This window comes from Dendrobates tinctorius, unplaced genomic scaffold (assembly GCF_039654945.1).
Source record: "Dendrobates tinctorius isolate UK_male_01 unplaced genomic scaffold, ASM3965494v1 ptg000086l, whole genome shotgun sequence".
Lineage (NCBI taxonomy): Eukaryota > Metazoa > Chordata > Amphibia > Anura > Dendrobatidae > Dendrobates > Dendrobates tinctorius.
This window is the reverse complement of record NW_027361754.1, coordinates 8741752-8754728: the sequence shown is the minus strand read 5'-3', so window position 1 is coordinate 8754728 and position 12977 is coordinate 8741752. Positions and strand designations below refer to the sequence as shown.

The following is a 12977-nucleotide window of genomic DNA, read 5'->3' as shown; positions in this document are numbered from 1 at the left end:
GCATTTTTCCTGCGGATTTCTTCCATTTTTCGTGCGGTTTTCCTCCTGTGGATTTGGTGACAGGGGAGATGGAAAACCGCACAAAAGAAGTAACATGCTGCGGATTTTGTACCGCGGGAAAACCGCGCGGAAAAATCCGCAGCGTCTGCACAGCGTTTTTTTTTTTTTTAGATTGATTTTAAGGCTACTGTACATCACAATGCAGAAATGCAACGTTTCTGCGCGGTAAAATCCGCTGCGGATCCGCTACAAATCTGCATCGTGTGCACACAGCCTAAAGGTGAGGTGGACAGGTATTCCTGCCCCCAGGCTACAGTGTACAGAGACTGCAGACAATAGGACAACTGACCGTGTCTCTCGTCAATCCTCTGCTTTGTAATTGTAGCCTCAAGGAAAGTGCAGTTGTCTATCAGTCCGATCCGCTCATCTGTAATGAAGGAATGTAAATAGGTAATTACCGTTTGATATCTAAAAAGGATCCCACAACCGTTCAACAGGGTACTGTATGGGTACTGTTACACATAGCGACGCTCCAGCGATCCCGACAATGATACGACCTGGTAAGGATCGCTGGTACGTCGCTACATGGTCGCTAGTAAGCTGTCAAACAGGCAGATCTACTCGGGTCATTCCATGTCAAGTGAACCAATGATTTTTACCTCTATATTTTTAATGCTTTTGAGATTTTGTTATTTGGTAATAGTGTGTCAGAGAATGCAAAATGTGAAGGAAAAAAAAATTCTAGATTTTTTTTTTTATTTTTTATTGATTTTCAAAGTTCAGAAAAAGTGCGAATTTCGGTGTTGCCTGCCTTAACATTTCTTCTCATAACTCAGGCTAGAAAAAAGATATACAAACAAAATAAACGCCAGTCTACCCAGAACTGTACGGGCTTTGACCAGATATGTCACAAGAGTATCTTTGTTAATATTTTACCCGTGCGAATGCAAATGCAAAAGTTTAAAACGCATTTCTGAAAAAAGTTTAATTTAGAAATTTCAAAAACTGCACATGTACCTGCTATGCTCCTAGCCACATCTGTACCAAAATTCAAGTTAGGATCATGATGGGATCATATTTTAAGAAATTAAACTATACAGTGTCAATTCCGAAATCTGGAATTCAGATCTGTTCGGCTTGTGGTCTAGAAGTGTGGGGTCTATATTTACAAAATAATCCATGATTTTTAGATATTACTGTATTTTTTATTATGTTACAGCTTAGGCCTGTTTCACACATCCGTTTGTCACCATCAGGCAAAATCCGCCTTTTGCAAAAAAAACGGATCTGCCATTTTGCTTGGCGGATCTGTTTTTTTCCCCATTGAGTTGCATTACCGGTGGATCTTGACGGATGGCCATCCGTTGGATCCGTTTTTTTGCGGTTCTGCCAAATTTTTGCTGTCCCCTGAGATCGTCGAACGGAGCCTGTAACGTTTTTTTGCCCTGCGGATCCGCATTTTCCCTTTTTAACCCTGAATCTTGTCTGGCTGCTGGAAGAAAATTCTCTCTCTCTCCGTGGTTCCTTTAAATTTTGACCATCAGCGGATCCGTACATCCGCCGATCCGCTGTCCCCCGTTTCTGTCAGTCCGCCTGCGGATCCGGTTTCCGCTATTTTGGCGGATTTTGACTGACAGAAAAGACTGAAGTGTGAAACAGGCCTTGGAAGCAGGAGAGGACAGAGGAGAAAGCTTTGTTAGGGCTCAACCTGAGAATGAACAGGGGTAGACAGTGAATGCAGAGCAAATGACAGGCCAGCAGCTCTGTCAGTCGTGTGGAGTATCTGCCCACCGCAGAGTCAGAAAGTAAGGCAGAGCTTTCATGTCCTGACATGTTCACTCTTGAACAAACAATAGTCTCTACGGCATCAAGGGAGTCTGTTTGCTACAATATTGGTGAGTGTGTTTAAAGTTTGAGTAAACTAATATTAATAGTTTAATGCTTTTCTTATTAAGGGTTAATACATACACAGCGCTATTCTGAGTGATCATCGTTCAGAAAAATGCCCCCCCCCCCCATTGATTTCAATGGGGTTAAACACATGCAGTGTTTTTTAAAACACAGAGTGAGTAAATCACTGTTTGCACTACTTTTTGATCTGCAATAAACGCCTTTATCACTATTTATATAAAAAGCTGCCATCGTTTTCACTAGCGTTTAAAAAGACTAATGCAGATATAGTGAAAACTCGGTAGAAAAATGTGCCAAAACAGCAGCGTTTATCTGCAGAAAGAAAAAGCTGTGTGTGTGCATTAGCCCTAATACTCACTTTATAGTAACACAGTTATATCTCAAGTGTACTGTAAATCTTTATTTTTATTACCCATCTTCCTTACATAATATTAACTGTATTTTTCTCACACCGCAATGGCTGCTACTTCTCAAAGAACAGCATTTTATAATATATGCTATTGCAATCCTTTTGAAAAAAACTGGACACACAACAAGAAAAAATCTTAGGCTGTGTGCACTGGCCGCTGCGGACACGCAGCAGTTTTAGCTGCGGTGTACAGTACCATTCATTTGAATGGGAAAAAAAAAGCGCTGTGCCGACGCTGCGGAAAAAAACGCGCGGATTTGCTGCGGTTTTGAATCCGCAGAAAGAATTGCATGTCAATTCTTTCTGCGGAAACCGCTGCGGGTTCCTATCTCCACCATTGTGGAGATAGTGAATCCGCAGGACCAAACCGCAGGCAAAACCGCAAATAATCCGCAGGTCTTTGGACCTGCGGATTATCTGCGGTTTTTGCAAAATCCGTGCGGATTAATCCGCAGCGGATTCCGCAGCGTGTGCACGTACCCTTAGGCCGGTACAAGATTGGATGTTTCATATAAATCCATCAATCAATGCAGGCATGAAAATTTGTGACAGTTGTAGAAAGCAACTTGCAAAAGAGAAAAATGCTCAGCAGGCAGAAAATTTCAAAGAACCTGTGAATTCCAACACAGAGGATTTTATCAATCCTGATTTAGCAATAGAGTATTTGAATGAATCACTTTCTAACATTGAAGAATCACCCATTGCAAAAAAAAGAATCCACTATCCAGGTTATTGCCAAAAAAAATTAGAAAAAGTTACAAAACAATTGACCCTTGAGCTGGCAGGTGAAACAGTAGAAGGTGAAGGAAAAAATGACACTGATTCAGAGATCATTCTGCAGCTTAAAGATAAATTTAAATCCACCCACAGCAGAAGTGATTGTGTGTCTATAAAAGTGAACGGTAAGAAAACTCCAGTCCAGAAGAGGCTGATTCTTACCAATTTGAAAGAAACCTATGAACTTTTTAAAGAAAAAAATTCCACTTCTGCCAAAATAGGATTTTCAAAATTTGCTGACCTGCGACCAAATAATTGTGTCCTGGCTGGTTGTAGTGGTACACACTCAGTATGCTTACAAACCAGGACTACAAAAAGGAGGAGAGTTTGTTAAAGCATCGGTTACAGCAGGGGTCCCCAACCACCTGTCTGCGGCCCAGGACCGGGCCGTTGCACTTCTTTTGCCGGTCCGCGGAGCCAGGCTCAAATGCTGGACACACGGGGAGCCGGCGGCTGTAGCACTGTAGTGACAGCTGCAGCCGCCGGCTTCCAGAAGTCATCGATACTCACCTTCCGTCTATGCATCCCTGTCCCAGCGTGGCAGCTTCATCCTGTGCTGAGCTGTCTTGTAGTACTGCTCATTAAGGTCATGAATATGGATGCCATAGGCGTGGCGTCCATCTTCATGATCTTAATGAGCGGTACCACGTGACCGCACCACACAGGAGAGTGGGAGCATAACCATGTATACAGGATGGGAGAGTGGGAGCAGCCATGCAAACAAGGGTGGGAGCCACACAGAGCTGGACAGGACGGGGGAACCATACATACCGGGATAGGAAGGAGGGGACAATGCATATCTGGCTTATACTCGAATCAATAAGCTTACCCAGTTTTGCGTGGCAAAATTAGGTACCTCGGCTTATACTCTGGTCGGCTTATAATCGAGCATATACAGTGTATGTATGTGTATATCTATATATATATATCTCAATCAGTACTTTGTTGAGCCATCATACTATACATGATGGTATTATATGTGTGGGACCATCATACTATACATGGGGGATTATATGTGTGGGAACATACATATACATACTACAACTCCGTCCATAGCCCCGCCCCCATTTGACAAAAGCCCAGCCCCCTGCCCCACCTCCATCCTCGCCCTGCCGTGCCATGGAAGAATGGTCTTGCTTGAAGCCGCTCCCTGGTGCAAAAAAAGTTGGGGATCACTGGGTTACAGGAAGCAGAACGCATCAAAGGGACTCAGCAATACCACACTGTCATTCCATGTAGTGAAACAGAAATAAAAACAAGGATTTTTCATTCAGCAAAGACAGTGAAGTGCATGAAGTGGTAGAAGGCGGCACAAGATTGGCAATGGATGACATAACTGGTTATGTGACCTGTGAATATAATCGGCACTGGTGAAAAAAATTCAAAACTTTTAATTTGGAATTAACTAAAGTTATACTTCATAAAAGCAAAAAAATAAAAAAAATCTAAAGACATCAGGTAAAAAAATATTCATTTTTGGATCACTTGATATGGAATGACCCAACGACGCAGCAACGATACGGCGATCTGTAAAATGACCTCGGCGGTCGTTGGGACCTTGTCACACAGCAGCTATTCTGACGACTCACGCCTGCGTCCCTGAGTTCTGAGTCGCCAACGAGGTCGCTTGTCGGCGTCTAAACACAGCGATGCATGCTGGCCAGCGGGACGCCAACGATCAAAAAAGGGCCTAGAACATTCGAGCACGATCAGCGATATCCAGCGGGGGGGCCGGTCGCCGCTATGTGTCACACGTAGCGAGATTGCTGGCGAGGTCGCTGTTGCGTCACAAAACCTGCAACATTTTAGCGATCTCGCTAACGATCTCGCTATGTGTGACGGGGCCTTAAGGCTAGTAACAGGAAAATCTGAAAAAGTGATCATCTGATATGTCCTGAGGTGAGAAGAAAGCTATTGAGACTTATGCTGATTTCTGGAATGACACACCCTGTCCATTTGCAAACAACTTTTTGGACTCTGCAACATATCAATTCCTCTTGCGTTAAATATATGCTTTATATGTGGATTTTCCCCATAGATTTGAATGAGATGCAGAAAATCCACATATAAGAAATACACATGCATTTTTATTTAATTTCCGCAGAGGAAATGCAGTAAGAACACATGTAATCCGCAGTTGACTTAATAAGGTTTTATCAAAGCGAAGCTAATGGGACGTTTCCAAAACAAAGTGGTTTAATTTAAAACTTGACGTACAAAAAAACTTTAGAAAAATACAATGAAAATATGCAAGGAATCTCATGTAGGTACCTGGTGCAAAAAATCTGCAACATCAAAAAACGCACCAAATACTTATCTTGGGAACTTAGCCTTAGGGTATGTTCACACGTTGGATCATCACATGTAAATGGAACCACTCCAATGCATCGTGGGTGAACTTTCCAATTAGATTCTTAATTAGCCAAATGATTTTGTCACTAATCCCACAGCATCTTCAAAGCCGGGTGGCCATTAGCATGATTGATGATAAAATCCACACAAAAAGGAAAATGCAATGTGTCACAGCCCCTGTTTACTCTGTAGAAACAGGCACCATACAAGCGTGGCTACTATAAAGACACCTATCTCAAATAGACCGGGTGCACATACAAAAAGAGTCCATAGTCTTTGCAGTACACACATAAGAAAAAAAGATAGATGGCACCCACCGGCTTAAAAATTCCAATACTTTATTAGGACATCTTAAAATTGCAGCGGCAGGAGAGTTTTCAGTGGATACTGTGTCAGGATGACGTCCGTTTCGCGCAAATGTGCGCTTCTACTGGTCCCTGGGCAAATGGGAAGTGACAAGGCTCTTATACAAAGGAATGCAAAGGGCCGCCCCACTGCCTACAATAAGCCCCTGTTTTAGATCAAATGAACACAAAAAATTATTACAAAAAACATTTAAAATTCACACTCAATAAAAAATTGGATGAACATAACAAATGAATTACAAAAATACAGCCATATCTACCTTATAATTAAAAACCACCTGGACCCTGGGCTCGTGTTCGCAGAATTCTTTCTGCTTCCCTTCGTAGTAAAGACCTATGGTCGTCACCTCCTTCAGATGGGGCATAAAGCTATTAAAACCATCAGAGGATGCGATGATGTGGTGATCCGCAGAGCAGATAAAGGTGGCAATACTGTATTGTTAAGTCATGAGTATTATGTCCAAGAAGCTTTTCGACAATTGTCTGACCGTCATACCTATGCAGTTTTGCGTGGTGACCCTACAAATAAATTTAAAAGTGAATTACGCACATGTTTGAGGACTCAGGTGGAGAAAGGTATACTTTCTAAGAAAAGAGCAGAGCAATTATTACCAGAATTTCATCGTAGGGCACACTGGTATCACATTCCTAAAGTCAAGTCACTGATTCTTCCGCCTGGATGTCCGATAGAGCCTCGTCACTTCCCATTTGCGCGAAACGGCAGTCGTCCTGACACAGTATCCACTGAATACTCTCCTACCGCTGCAATTTTAAGATGTCCTAATGAAGTATTGGAATTTTTAAGACGGTGAGTGCCATCTATCTTTTTTTCTTTGCATGATTAATGATAACTATATGGTTTTCTGGAGTGTTACCACCAAGCTGGTTGAATACCTTGCTTACATAGTGTGGGGTTGTGGATGGGTGTGTGTGTGTTTGTCCTCGTGCAGCTGCTGAGACATGTGTAAACATAGCCTTCAGCCTCAATTTTTGACGTCCATGTGTCCCTGGTCTCATTTATATTACCCAATTACACTTTGCAGATTTGCAATAGCAGTAAAAATCCACCTCACATGTAAGTATCATGTCTGTGCATGAAGACTCTTCACCGCCCATTGTGCACATTTAGGCTGTGTTCACACGCAGCGTTTTTTTCGCGTATTTTCCCAGCGGATTTGCCAAAAAATCCACGGGAAAAACTCGAAAAATAAGCTTCCCATTCATTTCTATACATTTTCCACTTTTTGTGCACATTGATGCGTTTTTTTACTGCGAAAGAACCGCATCGCGGAAAAAAAAACGCAACATGCTCATTAATTTCGCGGATTTTTCCGTGTTTCTGATTATTTCCATGCGTTTAGAAAACGCGCGGAAAAAAACGCATAAAAACCGCGCAAAAATTGCGGTAAAACCGCGCGGAAAACGCACAGAAAAAAGCGCGCGGTTTTCTGGGAAGAGAGTCAGGTTTTCAAGCAGAAATTTTCTGCTACGTATGCACTTAGCCTTACACCTCAGCTCTCAGGATTATTTGCAGTCCAGCAATAAGCTCTGGGTGGAAGCCTTATGAGCAATCAATGGGCATGGAGCGGGTGATGCAGCAGACAGGTTATCATCTAATAGGTCTGTTTGCTGCAATTGTACAAATTGCAGAACCCCTTACAATTTCATTATTGCAGATAAAGGCTTCCATAGAATTGTCCTTGGGATTGCGCCGCTCTAGATGTTGCGTTACAGAAGGGTTTAGTAATCTCTGTATTCCTGGTTAATTAGGATCTTTTCACTTGTCCTCAGATTATTTTATTTAGGCCAGGATCACACTACCGTGTGTGATGCGAGAAACTCGCACAAGTCTCTCGCATCAACACCCCGCGCTGCCGCCGGCACACAGGACCGGAGCTGTGGCTGCGCCGGGTGTTGATGTGAGAGACTTGTGCGAGTTTCTCGCATCACACAGGGTAGTGTGATCCCGGCCTTAAGCTGCATTTACATTTGATAGATTTCTGCCCATAATGGGCGCTAATCAACGAGAACACATATATAACGGCCCATTTACATGAGATGATCGACAATCCAGCGATTTTATAAGGAAACTTTTTTCTGATAATTGGCTCGTGTAAAAATACCGCCAATCAGGCAAGGAGCTAACAAAATAATTGTACACCAACTGATTGGACTGTTTACAGCAGCATAAAAATAATACTGTTGTTGGCAGCATATCGATCTGACCAAACAAAGTGCTGTCGAGAACAAGCCCGCTGTTTGGCGGCAGAACAGTTTTCTAAATGGTCATTGTGTCCACATTCGGTTTTGTTGACCCGTGTGATCGTGATGGCAAGCACATTGTATATAGTTGATTGAAGCTCATTTATGGGGACAAACTATCAATCGCTTCTATTCCGCAGAGTTTTCAAGATCTCTGTTTGCTTTTAGTGAATGGAAAAATTGTCTTCCTGAAAAGGCTGTAAAGCCCCTAGACCAAATCCTGCTCCTTGTCTTGGAGGGGAAATATATTATAAAGTTGTGACAAGCTGGTCCACTAATAACTTAATAATTTCCAGGGGTCTTAAGGCCCCTTTACATTTAGCGATGCACCAGCGATCCCGACAACGATACGACCCGGTCAAGATCAATGGTGCATCGCTAAATGGTCGCTAGTGAGCTGCCAAACAGACAGATCTCAGAGCGATGCAGCAGCGATACAGCAGTCGTTACTTACCTTTCAGACGAGGCGATCCTGACGTCCGCGTCCACGCGTCGCTCGTCGGCGCCAACAGGAAGCACCCGACGAGAAATGGACCTGCGCGATCAACGACAGACAGCGGGGGAGCCGGTCGGAGGTAAGTATCACATAGCGATATCGCTGCTGCGTCACCAAATCGGTGATGCTTTAGTGATATCGCTAGCGATATCGCTATGTGTAAAACCCCCTTTACCCCTGAGACCTCCAACAATTTTGACAATGAGTCTCTGCGTTGCCCTGCCTGAATGGAGAGGATGTTGAGGATGCGTACCTCCTCCATTGCTTGTATACGGGATTACCATAGATATGGAGCACAGTGGTGTGCATCCTTGACCTCTGCTCCATTCGGTTGGGGTCCTCATGAGACCGCCAGCCGAACCCGCCGATATCTAATGTGCATGGGGGCCCAGCCAGATGACTGTATGGGTAGATAAAGATCCGACATGTCCAATTTTGTAAGTTGGCATTGCCAGGGGCTCTCTCCAAGAGAACACAGGTGTGGTAGGCAGAGACGAGCACTTCTATATGTGGGCAACTTGGCCGAGATAGCACTCTAAGGTATTTGGGGGGGCTTAAGGATAGCTGATGACTTTATTAACTTGGTCAAACCCTTTACATGTAAAAAAATTCTGACATCAAGCAAAGATATTGAAAACTGAGGAATTCATAAACAAAGTATATTAGAAAGTTACAGAGTTTTATTATACAATGACCGGACTTTTCACTTAGTGTCTTGATTTCTCATTGTGTTTTTCCTCTCTTTTTTCTTTTCAGTGAATAAACACAAGCCCTGGATTGAAACTACGTACCACGGGATAGTAACTGAAAATGACAATGCAGTTTTGCTGGACCCTCCTCTAATAGCGCTAGACAAAGACGCTCCGCTACGTTACGCAGGTACGAGCTCTGTTTCTCATAACCTTCCCACAATTGCGACTTCCGTCCTGGAAGGGAAGTTGTTCTTGGTTTTGCATTCAGTTGCCATATCCATCGAGTGTCCTCGATTCATGGCCGATCTTCACTAGAAGGCTTTTTCCTCTGTAATTGCGGATTTCGGATGTGCGTTGCTGTTGTGTAATGTGTCAGGGGGGATGTGCAGTACATGACCCTGTGTACGACCAGGGGAAAGTTTGATGCAGTACTCTGCTAACTGGCGATGATGGGCTTTGGCGTTTGGCCTGACATACCGTCCACACACATCATCTCCTTGGTCTTTGTGCCCCTTCCCTATCAAGCGCTCACTGAGCGTTCTGCTTCACTGGATTCCTAGCCCCTGGGTGTGAGAGGCCTCCCTGCCAGACAGCACCACACGAATTAGCGAGGAAGCAGTTTCTCGATTGTTCCACTCCGTTTGACAGCAAATTGTTCACCTAATCTTATTCGATCACTTTATTCCTACAAGACCTGTTATAGCGGCTTGTGGTATATTGTAGTATTGTCCACGGGTCTCAACCAATAACTGTTTTTGGATTGATCACTACTATGTTGCCCCTTTTCTTACTGTCCGTGTGTAACGTTAAAGGGTCACTTTTTAATTTTTTTTTTTTCAATTAATGCGGCTATTAAAAATTGTAATTTATGTTTTGGTGTACAATTAATGATCCCTTTATACTGGTGAGAGGGATGCAGTGCTCGTCATATATGTTAGAAATGTTTCCATGCTTTGACAGCAAACAGAGTTCCTGAAAATGGTGAGGAATTGAACATAAGGTTTTATAATATTCTTTTATAAAATGATTAAAGGGGATTTCAGGGACCTTGATATTCAAAGCCTTTGCTTAAAGGGGTTGTCCAGGCATTAAAGGAAACAAAGTTGTATGATCAGCCACAGTGAGAATGACTGGGCAGTGTGCACACTGTCAGGATTCTTCTCTGTTGCCAGCTCTAGCAGTCGTCTTGTAAGTATACACTTTGTCTGCTGCTGGTCTTGTACCGACTGGTGGCTTTTCTGCTTCTCTCAATGTTCTCAGTGGATGAGAAACTTAGTCAGCATTTGACCTCAACAAATAAATGAATGACTGAAGAAATGTATCCACAGATTTTTATTTTTTTTTTAAACTGTTAATTCTATTAAAGTTTTATAAATTTTTGACAAATGAACAAGCAATCCGGACAAACGATTACATTTCAAAACAAAATAAATTAAAAGAATTATATTGATTCAGCAAAAATCCAACAATGATATAATAAAAGCTCAAACTGATTGTCATAAACATGTCAAGACAAAAAGACAGGACACACCCCACAAGGGAGAGAAGGGAAGGGTAGAGCATGAATTCCGAGAAGAGGGGGACCAAGTGTTTGAGGAAAGAGCTATTCAATTCTCTGAGCCCAAAAGTAGTACCATGGAGCCCAAACTGACTCAAAACTTTCCACTCTCGCGTTCAGAATCGCCGTCAAATATTCCATCCTTCGAATGTCGTTAACTCTATATAATAAGTGCAGGTGTGAGGGCGGGGAGATCTGCTTCCAGTTAAGAGCGATGAGACACCTAGCCGCTGTGAGAATGTGTAGTAACATTTTAGCTGACATTTTTCCCATCCCTTTAGGAGTAATTTAACAGGTATATAGTCGGATCCAGCCCCACTTCAGCATAAAGAACCTTAGGCTGTGTGCACACGCAGCGGATTAGGTGCGGATTCATCCGCGCGGATTTTGTAAAATCCGCAGGTGAAACCGCAGGTCAAAAGACCTGCGGATTGCTCTGCGGTTTTTCATCTCAATGGAGGAGATGGCAAACCGCAGCAGAATCCGCAGAAAGAATTGACATGTCAATTCTTTCTGCAGATTGAAAACCGCAAATAATCCGCGCGGAAAATTCCGCACTCTCTGCATTGCGGTTTTTGATTCCCATAGGGAATCATGGTACTGTACACCGCAGCAGAAACTGCTGCGGGTCCGCAGCAGCCAAAACCGCTGCGGAACCGCAGCAAAATCCGCAGCGTGTGCACACAGCCTTAGAGATCAAGAATCTCACCTCCCTCCAGAAACCCGTAATCCCAGGACACGACCAGAAGATATGATACAGCGTGCCCACATCAGAGCCACATCGCCAAAACACGTTTGGTATCGAGGGATTTAGTCTGTGAAGGAGGTCAGGAGTGTGATACCAGAACATTAGTATACTGATTTTCCATGTAAAGAGTGCAAATAGAGGACTTAGTCGCTTTTTCTCAGATAGTATGCCAGCTGTGGTGTGAGATCTCCTTTCCCAGAATAGACTTCCATTTGCACTTTTAGGAATGTTTTAATTGTCGGCCCTCTTGAGGAGAACATAGAATTTTATATATTTCTGATATTAAACCTTTGGTCGACGACCCTCTCCTACAAATCTTCTCAAAGTCAGTCAGTAGGGAGACACATGAAGAACCAAAGAGAGAAAAGGCAAAGTGTTTAATCTGTAAGTACTGATAGAATTCTTTATTAGTAATAGGAAACTTGGACTTTGCATCATCAAATGTAAGAAACTCCAGCGTGTCTCTATCGACCAAATCCACAAACCTAAATAAACCCGCAGAGGACCAAGGATGGGCCATTGAATGTTCCAGACTAGGAAGGGTTCCAGACTTGCAAAGGGTTGAAATATGAATGAATCATAGGCGAATTAGGGGGGCTAAACCAAACTTCCTCATACAGGAGAGCCAGATCTCCCTCGTGAACCGAATAGGCTCCGGGGTTACTATGGTCCTTTTTAACCATAGTAGAGAATTTGGATGAATTGGTGCCAACCACAATTTCTCTATTTCTGTCAACTTATTAAATGCCCAAAACGAAGCCCACAAGGTCTTCAAAGGTTAGTAGCCTTTAATAATATCAGGTAGTATTTAATAATATCAGGGACCGACAGACCTCCCTGTGAGAGACGAGGAGACGCTTAGAGATTTGATGACATCTATCACACCAAATGAACCTCATCATGGCAGTCTGGAGAGACTTAAGTTCACATATGGGCACCCTAACCTAACCGGCAAGGTCTCAAAAAATAAAGGAGGAAGGAGGGACATCTTAAGGGAAATAATACGACCAATCAGTGAAAGTGAAAGCGGTTTCCATTTATTCTTCAACTTCTTTAGGTCATTCAGAAGTGGCGGGAAATTAGAGCTATATAAATTCCCGTAAGAAGAGGATAGATTAAAGAGAATCTGTCACCCCATTTTAGCGCTGTAAGCTGCGGCCACCGCCATCAGGGGCTTATCTACAGCTTTCAAATTACCGTATTTTTCGGACTATAAGACGCACCGGACCATAAGACGCACCCCAATTTTCAGTAGGAAAATAGGGAAGAAAAAAAATGTGTCAAATGGGGTTCCGTCTTACAGTCCAAATTCAGCTTACCTGGGAAGGGATCCGGCACAGGTGGAGAAGTAGTCACAGGGGTCATTCAGTGGTCCAGGCTCATGCGGTGGCGGCTCTGTGCTGGGGC

The 12977-nt window shown here is 43.2% G+C and overlaps 1 protein-coding gene across 4 annotated transcripts in view; it reads left to right on the top strand.

Moving 5' to 3' along the window:
• CLSTN1 (calsyntenin 1) overlaps positions 1 to 12977 on the top strand; it is a 121815-nt gene that overhangs the window by 25604 nt on the left and 83234 nt on the right. For all 4 annotated transcript variants that reach the window (XM_073585004.1, XM_073585003.1, XM_073585000.1 and 1 more), the window contains exon 2: positions 9329 to 9451. In XM_073585004.1, the coding sequence (XP_073441105.1) occupies positions 9329 to 9451 (123 nt within the window). The remainder of the gene's footprint in view (positions 1 to 9328; positions 9452 to 12977) is intronic.